At 38.4% G+C, this 14,564-nt stretch overlaps 1 protein-coding gene across 3 annotated transcripts in view; it reads left to right on the plus strand.

Moving 5' to 3' along the window:
• The window catches only part of LOC117399314 (peroxidasin homolog), a 105,275-nt gene that overhangs the window by 61,096 nt on the left and 29,615 nt on the right, over positions 1-14,564 (plus strand). For all 3 annotated transcript variants that reach the window (XM_033998407.3, XM_059022184.1, XM_033998408.3), the window contains 3 exons: positions 3,734-3,903; positions 8,472-8,741; positions 9,276-9,392. In XM_033998407.3, coding sequence (XP_033854298.2) covers positions 3,734-3,903; positions 8,472-8,741; positions 9,276-9,392 — 557 coding nt within the window. The remainder of the gene's footprint in view (positions 1-3,733; positions 3,904-8,471; positions 8,742-9,275; positions 9,393-14,564) is intronic.

The following is a 14,564-nucleotide window of genomic DNA, read 5'->3' on the forward strand; positions in this document are numbered from 1 at the left end:
ATTATGAATGAACACTAAACTGTGTAAAGCTTTTAAAGGTTGTTTTTGTAAATGTTAAAGACAGTTAACGGTATAAAGTGAAAGCCCAGAAGAGAAAGAATGCAGATTTATAACATGCAGTGTGCTCAAGTATTCAATATACAGTTTACAATATATATATATATATATATATATATATATATATATATATATATATATATATATATATATATGTGTGTGTGTGTGTGTGTGTGTGTGTGGAAAGTTGAAGTTTTACTGCATATACTGTCAACAGCTACATTTAAATTTTAGATGCAGTGTTATTATATTATATTATATATATATAATAAAATTATTGAATATTAATAGTATATATAAAGCACCTTTAGTCCCAGTAACTGCATCAAAAAAGGGCTAAACTGTGGAGCAATGTTCACTTGTTCAAACCTGTTAATTACTTGTCCAAACTGCTATGAGACTTTCTAAAATGTAAAATGATCCAATAAATAATACAATAACATTTATCAAGTTATCTTGAAGTACAGACATTATGGGCTCTAATATTACTCTGTACTAATATTACTTACGTGTTTGTAAAAACTGCAAATTCGTATCCTCCATCCTTCGTAGATTTTTTGCGTGCGATGTACTAAACAGTTCTTTTTTGTGATCAACTACCGTAATATCTCCGTCAAGATTTAGAACTTCATTCTGGCAAAGATAAATATTTATTTATTTTATTTTAAAGTAACTAAAAGCCCGTAAACGTTTAAACATAAAAAGCTAGTTGAATCTACGCCAGTGAGAGGAATGTAGCACAAACCAAAAAAATTATCAGACATCAAGGGTAAGCACGAAACTTCGATATTACAATGTGATTCGTACATTTGTATACTAAAGTATTTTGAAACAAACAGTTGTAACTAAACTACCGCAGCAGTGATGAAACTAAGTTACAGGATGAAACTAAGTTACGGGATGAAAATATCTTTAATAAATCGCGGGCAGGTCTATGAATTAACAAAAAATTAGGAAAAGTCAAGATAGGAAAGAAAAATCAATGATACATCGAGCCGTGTATTGTAACCTGGAGAAAGACACTGTTGTTAGGTTACTTCATTTACTTTTAAATATGTTAGAACAATTGTCCGTAATTTATGGGGAAATACTCCAGATGTCCCTGCTGTGGGCGGGAACAATTCTAAATAGACTGTTTTGCTCTCAGTGAACAAGATTACTAAGTACTGTATTAAAGTGTATTATGGGCACTGCAGGAATTAGGCATTGCGTTCGAAAATAGTCATGTCTGTGGCTTAAAGTGCACCACTAACAATGTGCCAGCACCTTCTGAGACTAATAAACATATTACAGCAAATGTCTAGCACATGTTGGGTATTTATACTATGTACTGGTGGTGAAAGAATTTTGATTCTGTACTTTTTCTTTTTTTACTCTATTGTGGTAGAACAAGGCTCATAATTCATATTTTTGGCATTTCAATTATAAATGATCTCACTTGGAGATCAAACATTAGGCATAACATGTAACAATTACAACACCTGTAGTTTTAATTTAAATCATTCAATCATTAAAATATATGTATATTTAAAATCCCTAATCAAAATATGAGATCCCTGGGAAAAAAATAGATTTAAAGCCTTATAACTTTTTTTTTTTCAATATTAAGGAAATGTGTGCAAAATGATTAAAAGTTGAGTGAACACTCAGTAGGAATTATGGAAGAATTATTAAAAAATTATATCAACTGATAGATTAGTAACCAACCATTCCCCACCTCCAGCAGGCAAGTGCTAATAATAGACATCTATCAGCAGGAAAAAACAGTATATTTTTTCTAAAGCATACATACAGTACTGTGGTTTTAGGCAGAAAAGACTGAGTACATGTGACAAATTAAAGTTCTCGCAATCATGAGAAAACTTGGGAACAGAAGTTAAAAGGTTAACTGTTTTTACAAGACCACTTGTAAAGCATTTTGGTGTTCATAAGAGGAACCACATGCAAGACGTTACAACACACTGTGCAGACAGCCTTCCCTAGCCCTCCTTTCCTTAAACTGGCAAAAGCTCAAAAGCTGAAACATTGCACAAAGTGTGTGATCTTTCCACTTGTTAAATTACATTTGCAGTGACTGCCAACTTGATTTTAAAATCCATGCCAGAGGAAGCTGTAGGTAATTTTTGATTCTTGTGTTTCTCCGTTTTTAAAAGCAGACTGTTGGCCATTGGGCTGCTGCAGTGGCTTTTATTTTAAAAAAAAATCATAATTGGAGGTATTTGGTGTTCCCTTTCAAGTATAAAATGTTATCCATTACTGATTGGGATTTACCTCTCTGTAGCCCGCGTTACTTTGTCAAAGCTGCTCGAATAGAGCAAAGTGGCAGAATTACGAATGGCCACTTTAATCCCTGTAAAACCACCCATTAATCTTGAGTTAACAGATTTGGATAAAACAGAGGAAAAACTAAAGTTTTGCCGTCATTTTCTTGTATCCTGAAAAACATTTTTCCCCCATATAACAATGAAAAATAAATCAGATTACATGAAAACATCACAAACAGCAATTAAAGGCAGTGTATCTTTAGGATCTTTCAACCATTGGGTTAGTTTTTCGCTCCTTTGTGCAAGCCATACTCTGCCGTAGTCAACAGAGCCTGAGGCTTGCGTCTGGGCCTCTCCCTGCAGGTAGGTGGATACGTGCTTGTATCGTAGGTGGTTATTATTGTCCCAATGCTGTTCGTGTAGCTCAGTCTTTTATTGTAAAGTGTAAATTTTATTGTTTTAGTCTACTTTGGTTAAACAACCCCAAAAGTTTATTGACTGAAATCTCATTCATAATCCATTTGACATTGGCTTGCTTATTAATATTAAGCACAGCTGTTTAAGTATAAATAATTATACCATGACCACCGACAAAGAGATATTATACAATGTGGTATTATGTGTAAAATGCCTCTATTCTGTAGTCACTTCTATTAATTAATTGAATAATTAAAAATCAGGATATCAGGACTGCTCAGTCCCTGACCACCTTCCAGCACCTCCTCAAGGCACACCTGTTCAGAAAGCATCTGTAAACCTCACAACTCTTGACTATACTGGACAATATGGCACCCAATTGTACCAGTACTTGAATCATCTTGTACTTGCATTTAACTGCTCCACACTACTTGCTTTTAATACAACTTACTCTTCCTTTACTACAAGTTTAACTGCTTAGTCGAATTCACTGTTAAACAGAATTATTTTGCTCTTATTTGAATTTGCTCTCATTTTCTACTGATTTTATTGTATTTTATAACTGCTCTTATGGGTAATGTGATATTTTGTAATGTGATACTTTATATTGTGATATTTTGTAATGAGTGTAAGTCGCCCTGGATGCTGGTCTGCTAAGAAATAAATAATAATAATAATTTGATATTTATTTATCGTAATACGCTGGGCTGCAGTGGCAGGTTTAGCATGGTTAATGGGTCTGTTCAGATAATTTATATGTGTTGCAATACAAGATAGATTACATGATTAGTAACTTTCTAAACGATTAACAATGTTCTAATCCCTAGTATAAACCTTGTAAAGTGCTCATTAAAACACTGGTTTGTCAATGATATTCATTGGGGTCAACAGATTTTTCACTCATGGCAGTTCTAGCATTATAGCAAGCCAAGCTGTAATTTCCAAGTTAAATCATGTGACGCTCACTCTCTATTTATGTATTTATTCATTTATAGCAATGAAATTAATATGAGAGATGATGTTCGTCTGAACTTGCTGGTGGATGGGACCCTAATGATTCAAGATACGAGAGAGTCTGACCAGGGCACTTACCAATGCATGGCCAAAAATGTTGCTGGAGAGACCAAAACCCAAGGAGTTCTGCTGAGATACTTTGGTACCCCAAGTAAGAAAGCTGTACTGTTTTTGTTTGTCTTATTTAAACATTTCAATATATTTGTTTTAAGGTATTTAAACATATTTTATTTATTGGTGGTAACTTATTGCCACTGTAAGCGTATTAGGAAATACATCTGTATGTCAATAATTTGCCAAGGTCAAAATGTAATGCATTGCAGTTGATTATGAATACATTACATCTTCCAAATAATGTATTGCTAATGTGACCAGTCACAAAAACATTAATTAAACCCTTGTCTTAATGAACGTAAAACATTTATTTAAATTATTTTAAAAGTATGTTACTTAATTCTGTACTTGTACATTATTGTGAAATTTGGGGGTATTGCACTTGTTCTCTAGTTGGTGAAATATATTATGTATAAAAACTATAGATACAGTTTTTGGATTTGGCATCGCCCTGGTATGGGGCATGTTCTCCTGCTATACCCTATGTCCTTTGATTACTTTGGAAGGCCAAACAAAAGCTGAAGCTTACTTAAGAATCAACGCGGACGAAGTCAACCACAATCCCTGTTAAAACCACCCATTGACCTTTGATTAAAGTTTTGATGTAATTTTCTTATATTGTGGAACACTTGTTTTCCCATATAAAAATGAAAAATAAATCAGATTACACGAAAACAACACAAACATATGTTTTAGAACATAGTGAATAATTTAAAATCATGTGAAGCTGGACAAACAGTAGAAGGAGAGCAGCCAAACCCAAACCCATAAATGTTCATCCCCAACAGTGTGACAAGGAAAATGTCCTATAAAACTAAAATAACACAAATTGCACATCTCTCTAATATGAATGTGTTACAGAATACGTTGCAAAGTAATGCAAGAAACAAATTGCATTACCATTGCTGTGTCCCATGCAGCCTGTATCACAGCTTTATATTGTTAAACATACTGCTTACTTTTTACATTTTAAATCAACTGGGCAATATATTTCTAACATTTCCTCTGGAGCGTTCAGGAATTGAAATGGGAGAAAAGTGCTTATGACACAGAAAAGGCCACAGGGTTTACCCTTGGCTTGCGGAGAGCTGCTCTCGCGAAGGAGAGACCAGACCAACCGACCTCCAAGGCTGGAAATCAAGCGTTACTCCCACCCCAAGGGGAAATTAAATTAATAGGATAGTGGACGAATCAAAAAGATGTAAAGAAATCTAGACTCCCCGGCTTGCAAGGGTCACCAATGCTGAGGGAGGATGGCGCGACTAGACTTCCAAGGCTTCACCTCTTATACTCTGTTGGGCAAAATAAATATCATGGAGAGAGGAATTAATATAAGACTCCATTGCATGGAGGTGTTGGTGGACATTGATTTTGGCTGCTGAGGTTGCTGCACCTATATAGAAGGACAAGTACTGCAGAATACATTCCTATTTGAAGGGGAGATCCGCCTTCACCAACTTCAACCGGACCATCCTGACGTGGTGGAGAGGGTGGAAGGCGCGAGGGAAGCAGCTGTGTAGTCTCGGATGGAGGCGAGAAGATTATGCAGGGATTAATTTAATTGAACAACAGATCGCTGAATTGAGGAACAAATGAGCTGAAGGAACTAGCATGTGAACCGGTGAGCCTTCAATAATGTTGCTTAATAGCAGTGAAGAGAGAGACTGCCAGTAGAGGAGGAGGCAGATCTGGAAGCACTAGCAGGGTGAAGATTGACAGCTCAGCGCAGCTGGGGAGCAACAGGAACAGCAAAAGTGATAGGCGTGACTGGAGCAGCTGCTGCAGCTGGTGCAGGGGGAGGGAGGCTGATGGTTTCAGGTGAGTGATCTGATTTTCAAGCGCATCCAGACAATCAATGACTGAAGAAACTGGTGTTGAGTGGTAGAATGATTTGCTTGATGTGATAGTGATTTGGCAGCACATTTTGGAGAATGAATCGCTTGAAGCAAATGGATCAGGTAAAACAGCACCTGGAGGCAAGAACTTTTTTTTTTTTAACCTTTCTCCTTCGTTTCTTGGTGAATCGAGGCTGAACTGACTGATTGATTTAGTGAACAATACTATGAAGGTGCAGTTAGGAAAGACACAGACACATTTTTTAATATCCTGGGCAGCTGCAAGGGAGCCATGATTTCCATTACAGTAGATGTTAAAATTTCATGCTAATTTGAACTCGGCTCTCGCCAAGATAAGCACCAACTAAGACGTAGCTTTACAGTAAACTAATGTGATCCATCTGTATCTCCATCCATTTGCGCTTCCTTCCATATGATGATGTAGATATCCTTCTGTCTGGTGTTGATGGCTGGTGTTGATGGCTGAAGTGTAATGCTGGCTCCAGGGATCAGCTTATTGCCTCCCTAGCGCATCAGCACACACAACGGCTGCGATGCTGGCTCTGGGGATCAACCACAGTGTGGTCTCCCCAGCGCATCAGCATGACAACCGTCTGGATTGAGCTAAGTAGGGTACATCTCTGGGGTCTTCAAGTGGGTACCTTCCATCCTCAGTGTTTCGTCGACTAGCCCACGACACCTCAAGAGGGCTCGACGGTGATTCTGGTGTCCCAGCATCACCCCCCTCCGTCCCCCACTCAACTCAGCCCAGCTTACTTACCCATACATCAGCGTTTCTTTCTTTCTATTGTGCTTGAGATCCCCAGCCAGAATCTTTCCGACTCAACCACAGCCAGTTGCTGCTCCTCTCTGCTGCTTCAGATAAGTTCTTCACTGTGCGACGCAACTCTTGGCCACTGAATCCGACGTCTCTGAGAAACCGGGTTGTAGAGTGTGCCACAAATCCTCAACAACCCACCTCCACTGGGTAAACCCGGACTTTCCATCCTCGCTGTTCCGCTTCAGTGGCTAGTTGAGCATACCACAGTTTCTTCCTCTCATACGCCTCATCTACAGCATTCTCCCATGGCACTTGTTAACTCTACCAGATGAACAAGGCGTGCTGATCCGGACCACAAGACAATATCTGGTCGAAGGTTAGTGGTTGCAATCTCAGGTGGAAAAATAAGCCGTTGACCAACATCTGCCAGCATTTTCCAGTCTCTAGCAGCTTCCAGTTGTCCTGGGCGAGGATTGGTTTTAACACCTTTTCTTGATGGTTGCTCTCCTGGGCGGAGGAATGTTGTCTTTTGTGTGGTAATGTTTTGATGGAACAGGTGGCAACTTATTGGTCATGTTACGGTTGTCTTCCAATGCTAAGGCCAAACATTTCAGCACCTGTTCATGGCGCCAAGTAAACCGTCCTTGGCTAAGAGCCAACTCGCATCTGTCAAAATGTGCCTTAATGTTGCAGGTGATGAACACAAAGGACATGAGGGATCCTCTCCTACCCAGAGGTTTAGGTTCTGTGGTGATGGGAGAACATCATATGTTGACCTGATAAGGAAACTGATCCTGCTCTGTTCCATTGACCATAGGTCTTGCCAGCCAATCTTGCGTTGTTCCACACTCTCCCATCTCATCCATTCGACCTGCTTGGCCTGGGAAATGGCCTTTATGCACCTCATCCTCACCTCCTGCTTTTGCACCTCGTTGACTACCAGCTTCCTCCGTTGAGCTGGGGCTGCCTTGTGCCATGTAGGAGGAGCTCAGTTAGTTGGAGAAGAATCAGACCATAGACAGCTTGTATAGAGGAATGGCGGATGGAGTGAGTGTACTCCAAAGGCAGGACTTTCGGTGACTGGTTTTTGCTTTGTATTGAAGGGGGAAGGGAAAAGACAATGGTGCCGATAAAGTTGCAGTGAAATAAAACGGACAATTCCAATCGGTTCCTGTGGTGATCTGAATGCCAGATTTAAAATGCTCTCCCGAGATTGTTGGTGGACCAGTCTTTAACAGTTGGTCAGTATTGTAGAGAATAGCCGCTTGTAGAGGAAACCGTCCCGAGGCTGGTTTAGATAAAGGAAAATTGTGGGAGATTCACATCCCTGGCCAGCTGGGATGATGCTGCTAAATAAGTGAGAGGGCTGCATATGAGAGTTGGGGATCCAGAGGCGAGTGGTCTTTGAAAAACGCACAGAGAAGGATCAAAAGAAGAAACTTTCATTTTGATGAATGAGAAGACTGACTGGACTGGAACAGCAGTTCAGCATCTGCAGGTTCAGCTACAGCGTCCAATGTTAGAGAGAGAAGGATGTTTTCAGTGGATTATGCACAGAAGCTTTCGCTGGGCTGTTTAGCTGGAGAGATGATGTGTCTTTAGAGAGCGAGATTTTTCACGCTGTAAATTGAAAGTAGCAAATACTCACAGCTCAATGAAGTGACTTAGTGTTTATCCAAATAGCAAGCTCTTCTCATTTGAAGATTCATATGCTTTCTACTACATGCCTCATTTTTTTTTTACTAATGTGTTGCTGATAATTTTAAAACCGTTTACCAAAATTCACCATTCTTGCTTAGGTTCTCAAATTTATGCTAAGAAATAAATAATGATAATAATATTTGACATACTATACATTTCACATGTACTGCAATATTCCTATTTTTTTTACTTCATATCTGTTTTCCCCATTCAGTATTTTTTAAAGCAGAGTAGTACTTTAATCCTGAATTAGTTATCTCAGCAGTGGGTTTACTTATTCTCTTCCAGCCAAACCCAGTTTTGTGATACAGCCACAGAACACAGAGGTGCGGGTTGGTGCCAGCATTACCTTGGAATGCAGTGCTACAGGGCACCCCCAGCCACAAATCACCTGGAGCAGAGGAAATGGAAATCTCAGAAACAACTCCCGGTACACTATCACCTTATCAGGAGGTCTCTTTATTCAGAATGTATCTTTGGAAGACCACGGTCAGTTTATTTGCCATGCCAGTAATGACCAGGACTCCATTCAGGCATCATCACAAATCATTGTTCAAGGTAGGCTGCATGAATTGGGTTGTTATTATTATTATTATTATTATTATTATTATTATTATTATTATTATTATTATTATTATTATTATTAATAATAATAATAATAATAATAATAATAATAATAATAATACAATGTTTGAATCTGATTTGAATTTGGTGGGAAATGTATCGTGCAATGTCAAAAGTGCATTTCTTAAATAGCTACATACCTGCAGTAAAACACTTTGTTGTATGTGTATCTTTTCCATTTAAACACATTAGTAGTGATTTCCAGTGGAATACTGTAACTGAGCAATTAACTTGCTCAAAATTTCTTTCAATATTTTAGTGCTTCTTGTCAGTGTAGTTCCTGTTACTAGCCAGTCATTTCCTGTGTGGTTTCAATGTTGCGTGTTGTAGATGGATCTTTCCTCTGTGGTTTATTTTTCAAAGGTGTTTCCACTACACAGCTACATTGAAAACAGAGAAACATGCCATCCGCTGTGGTGTTAAGGAATTTTTATTCATTTATTATTTTTTATTTTGTTTTGTCTCCAGCTCCCCCGAGGTTTACAGTGACTCCCAGTGATCAAGTTGTGATAGAAGATCACTCTGTAGACTTTGAATGTGCAGCTGTTGGAAATCCACCTCCTGTCATTGCCTGGACCAAAGCAGGTAACAGATAGGTCCAGCTTCATCTGCCTGTGTGTGATTAAAGGCAAGCAGTTTCAAGTGTCAGGTTATTTTCCTCTATATCTGTCTGTCCCTGGCATCACACTTGCTTTGGGCTTTTCTGGAGACTGTGTAGAACTGAATAGACGTCCTCATTCCATTCAAATTATGTGACAATGTGACCTTTCGACCTTTCTGTCCAACCAAATCTACATATACAGAGAGGATAGGTGGTAAAGTGGGACCAGCCAAGTTTAAAGGTCATTTAGTCACAAGGCCAGACATTACAAAAGAATAAAAATAAATAAAAGATTGTTCCTTGGACTTTCTGGAACAATAGTAGTAGTAATAGTAGTATTTCCTGGTTCAAGAAATGTGTAACATATATACAACATGGTCCCAGTGGTGTAGTGCTAAATCTGACGGTACCAGACACCACCAAGACAATAATTATTATATTAATTTTAACACATATAATAGGTAATGCATTTATCTAATTTCTACAGGTATTTCCACAAAGTGTCTTTCTTCATCAGAATGCTTTACTGTGTGTCTTTGTGTTAGTGGCTTTGTTTGTGTTTGTGTCTACAGCCGTAGTCGATGCGCTGTTGCTGTTGTCTTCATCGGTATTTTTAGCCTTCTAAAGTTCATAATGAAAGAAGTTCCTAATGTTCTTTTCATTACATCAAGAGGACTACTGACTGCATCAGACAGTTGTGTGGGAGATGTGAGTCATGTGACTTAGCTTGCCTATTAATTGTGCGTGTTCCGGCTCCACTACACCACTACTGCCTGTAGGAAATACAGTGTTCGTACGCTAGTCTGGAAGTCTGGAAAAAGTATGGAAAAATGCCAGACTGATTTCCAGGGCTTGAAAATGCTTGAAAAAACATGTCTCCATTATGAAAGTCTTGAAAATGTCTGGAATTTTACTAGTATCACGGGAGAATGAAAGTAATTCTGTGGTTATTTTTTATTATTAATAATAATTGATCTTGAAAGCGGGTCAGCAGCGCTAGTGTCAACTGTCTAGGCAATTTGCTAGTAGTAGCAACTATATTGCTTGCGACCAAATTCCGCGAGGATTGCCCCATGTAACACCCCTGACAACGTCCTGACTATGGTGTGTATAAATTTAGCATGTTAACATCGCTTTTTTCATTTCTTTAATGTGATTAATAAAATGTACCTGTCATTTTATTTAACTGTATGGTGCTTGCTTGTAACTTACAGTACCGAGTGCAGCAACAGTCTCGGGTCCAAACCGTCAGCCGAGTGTAGATATACTATTTCCATCCTCGCTAGATGGCCTTCATTATACGATTAAATACTGATTTAAAAAAAATAAATAAAATAAAACTGCTGCTGATGTTGGCTCGTACAGCTCTATGCAAAGCAACATTGATTTTTAAATAAGGAACCAAGAGAACCAAGATTAAATTAACATTTGCAATTGAAACAAAACTGAAACTTTGATGCGCTTTTTTTTGGGGGGGTGGGGGGGTGGGAGGGGGGGCGGTGTACTGTGTTCTTCAACTAATAGGATATAGCCAGAATGCTGGATGCAGCACGCCACAAATAGGTACTGTAGTACTGTACTTGTAATTCTACTTTTATTCACAATATTATTATTATTATTATTATTATTATTATTATTATTATTATTATTATTATTATTAGTGGTAGTAGTGACAAATACTGTAATAGTAAAGAAAATCAAAGAATAAAAACAGTACTAATATTATTAATAATTTAGCTAATGCCTTTATCCAAGGTGACTTCCTTAACCTACTCCAGCAGCTTACATTGTTAGTTTTGGATTGTCCTTTTACTATAGCGAACAAAAGGCTCTGGACCCAAACAGGGTTGTTATAGCGAGGGTGTACTGTATTTAGTATTTGACTTGTATGTTTAACATACGACACTTGCACATTTTAATATATAATGTGTGCACATTTGTTATTTCATTTTTGTTATTTTTCTCCTCCCATAGTGTTCAACATTTAACAGATGGTGTAAAGAAGTACCATTATAGTATCCTACTTTGGCACAAGTATACTTGCAGTATACAACTTTTTATATTCTCTTTGTAAATAATGCAACATAGTTCTCAAATATTGGACATTTCTTAGATTGTATCTTACTTCTCTTTTGCATACCTGCATTGTCTCTTGCCAAATATGCACCTCCAGATTCTGGCAAATACTTTTAGAAAACCAGGTGCAACTTCTGCTGTGGATCAAAAAGCTATAATGCTCTGCGGCTGCCCGTCCATGTGGATAACTATCGAAAAACTAGTAGAAACTAACTAAAACACAAGTCTGGGAAAAACAAATGGAAGTCTGGAAAAAGTATGGAATTTTGATGTTGAAAAAGTGTACCCTGGAAATAGAACCAGAACAGTGTTCCGGAGCATTCCGGCTCAACTACACAACTGCATGGTCCAAAGCTTTGCAGCTGATTACTGTATCACTAGGGAACCGTCTGGATGCTTTGAGTTTCTATACAAATATGATAATGTGAGATGTCTAAGCAAATCATTTATTTTTTTACATTGTTTATTATGATCAACTGAAACTTTCAATTTGCTTTTCATCCGGACAAGAGATCTTTTTTCCAAATCATTATTACCTGGAGCTTGGTTTGAAATGTTTACTTTAAAAGGCTAATAATTAATGTGTGGAGCTGCCAGCAGACATTGAAGAACTATTAGTATAATTGAAAGCAGCCTCCTTACCTCACGATGGATAATGCAATCATAGACTGTTCCCGATCAGTTCAACAGGTTTTGCAGCAAATCTACATCTGCAGCAACCTTAGAGCAAACGCCTGCAGGGATACGATCCACTGCACACTTTGTATCAATCTGCCTAAATCTGCCTAAATCTGCCCCAGCATTTGTATTTGTATCATTCTTCAGCCCTCTTGACCGGTCCTCTTTGTTACTGGTCATGCAACTTCTCTGTCGTCTAATGTGGATTTCAGTTTCCAGTCCTTTTTATTCAAAACACCACTTCCCGGTACTCATAATAACATGGCCGGTGTGTTAGCTCAGATACAGATATCCAGATTCCATAATAAAGTCTGCAGCTCATCCAACGCCTCTGGAAGCTTTGCAATCAAATCATCTATTCAACTAAATCTCTCCTTAGTAATCTCCTGGATTCAGCCCAGGTTGCATGGCATCTACACTACTCTCACCCTTCAACTAGATAATCCTAGTACTTTTCTCAACAATTTCTGAACTAAAATGGATTTCCTCAACCCCTTACGATCAAGATTGGATTCTCGTTTTTTATTGTTCATTCCAAGGACTCTTTCACTATCAAAGTCTACTTATCTAAAATCCAACATCAGTATTATGTGATATCCGTTCCTTCAACACTACATTCCATTCCAGCTGTTCGTCTCTGCCTGCGTGGGATCTTTAAGAGCCATCATCTACCTCTCCTTGTTTGCCATTTTTAAGATGGAAACGATCTGTTTAGCCACTGCAATTTCTAGGAATCATACTGGCACTGGATGTTTTAAACAAGCCCCCTATATCTAAACTCGACTATATTCGTTCCCCTAATTCGCATTCGTAATTCACATTTTCCCCAAGGTCGGACATTTCATATTTCGATTTACTTGCTCTTTCATCAACAGCAAAAAACTTGGATTCCTACATAAATATTTCATCAGAAGCTAGAAAAGACAGTTAAATGTGGTCGGCTCTCATTCAGCATTGGAACAGCCTGTCTGTATTCTATGATGATTTCATTTCAGCACCTCTCGATGTGGTCGTATTTACGAATGCTTCATTTAAGAGATTTGGAGGGTTTTTTTTTTTAACAATTTAATGGTTTTCTAGTTTTTTTTGTTTGTTTTTTTGTCACTAGAAATTGAAAACCTATTACTGCATCTCAAATCCACAGCTCTTCTTCAGATATACCCAACAGTCACAGCAGCACATATATGGGGTCATCTTTGATCAGAGAAATGAATACTTTTCATGTGTGAAAACAAATCTACAGTTCATATTATCCTTCCAGTTCACCTGTTATGCAATTACTACAGCGATTTCCAGATTTTAGTCTGGTCCCTACAGCTCTGCCAACTCCAGCAGTGACATCCCAGTTCAGCCACCTAATTTTTAACTGAACCTAACTTTCAACAGACTACTCAATACAGCGCAAGCATACATGGCTACAGCACTTGCTACTTCCATCACCCCTCTATTGATTTTCTGTTCCCAAAGCAGGATTAATGCTACTCCATTTAACCAGGACTAGATCATGGCTTTCATAGTTCATGCAAAAGAATCTTTACATCTGGCAATTTCACTTGATGTCTATCGCTTCTCTAACTATACTATGAATCCCAGTTGTTCCTTTCTTCTTGTGAGGAATTTACAAGTGCTCTCCGGCTCCACCTGCTTGCCTGGCTATCTCTATAGTCATTCTAGGCAACTTGATTACTTTCTCCGCCAAGGCTGCTTTTCTCCATTTGACGATTTAACTATGGAAATCATATGCCTTTGGGGTTTTGAGATGCCCCTAATATACAGTAACTTATATTTCCAACTTTCCTACTGTAGGTATCCGCTGCAGTGACCTGAAGCTCATTCAATATTCCTATTTCATCCTATTCCTTCGGATTTCAAAAACAGATCAGCTGCGACAAGGACAGTGTATTCAGCTTTCAATAATCAACTCTCCTCTGTGCCCCTACACTTCCGTACTGAAGTACATTTCAGAAAGCAAGGCCATTTCATCCTCTGACCCTTTGTTCTTCAATTCAAGCCAGTCCATTGTAAAAAAAACCAAAAAAAAACAACCTCTATGCCCATATGCTTCCATGTTGAAATACATTTCAGAACGTAAACCCAAAACTCCTTCTGACCCCCGATTCATCAATGCAAGCGGGTCTGTTGTCTCAAGACATTGGTTTTGTTCTCGACTCTCTACTTTGGTTTCCACAGAATCGGGGCAGCCACTTCAGCAGCAAGGGCAAAGATTAACCAACATCTAATAAAAAATATGGGATGCTGGACCTCATCAGCAGTCAAAGCTTACATTCGTTCTTCACCAGCTGAAATAGCATCTGCCCATCAGTCTATTGCTAATATGTCCACAGTGGGGACAACCTATCCGCCTGGGCCACAAAAGGTTTCCTTCTAAAAAAGAAAATAAG

This window comes from Acipenser ruthenus, chromosome 4 (genome assembly GCF_902713425.1).
Source record: "Acipenser ruthenus chromosome 4, fAciRut3.2 maternal haplotype, whole genome shotgun sequence".
In the NCBI taxonomy this organism is placed as follows: domain Eukaryota; kingdom Metazoa; phylum Chordata; class Actinopteri; order Acipenseriformes; family Acipenseridae; genus Acipenser; species Acipenser ruthenus.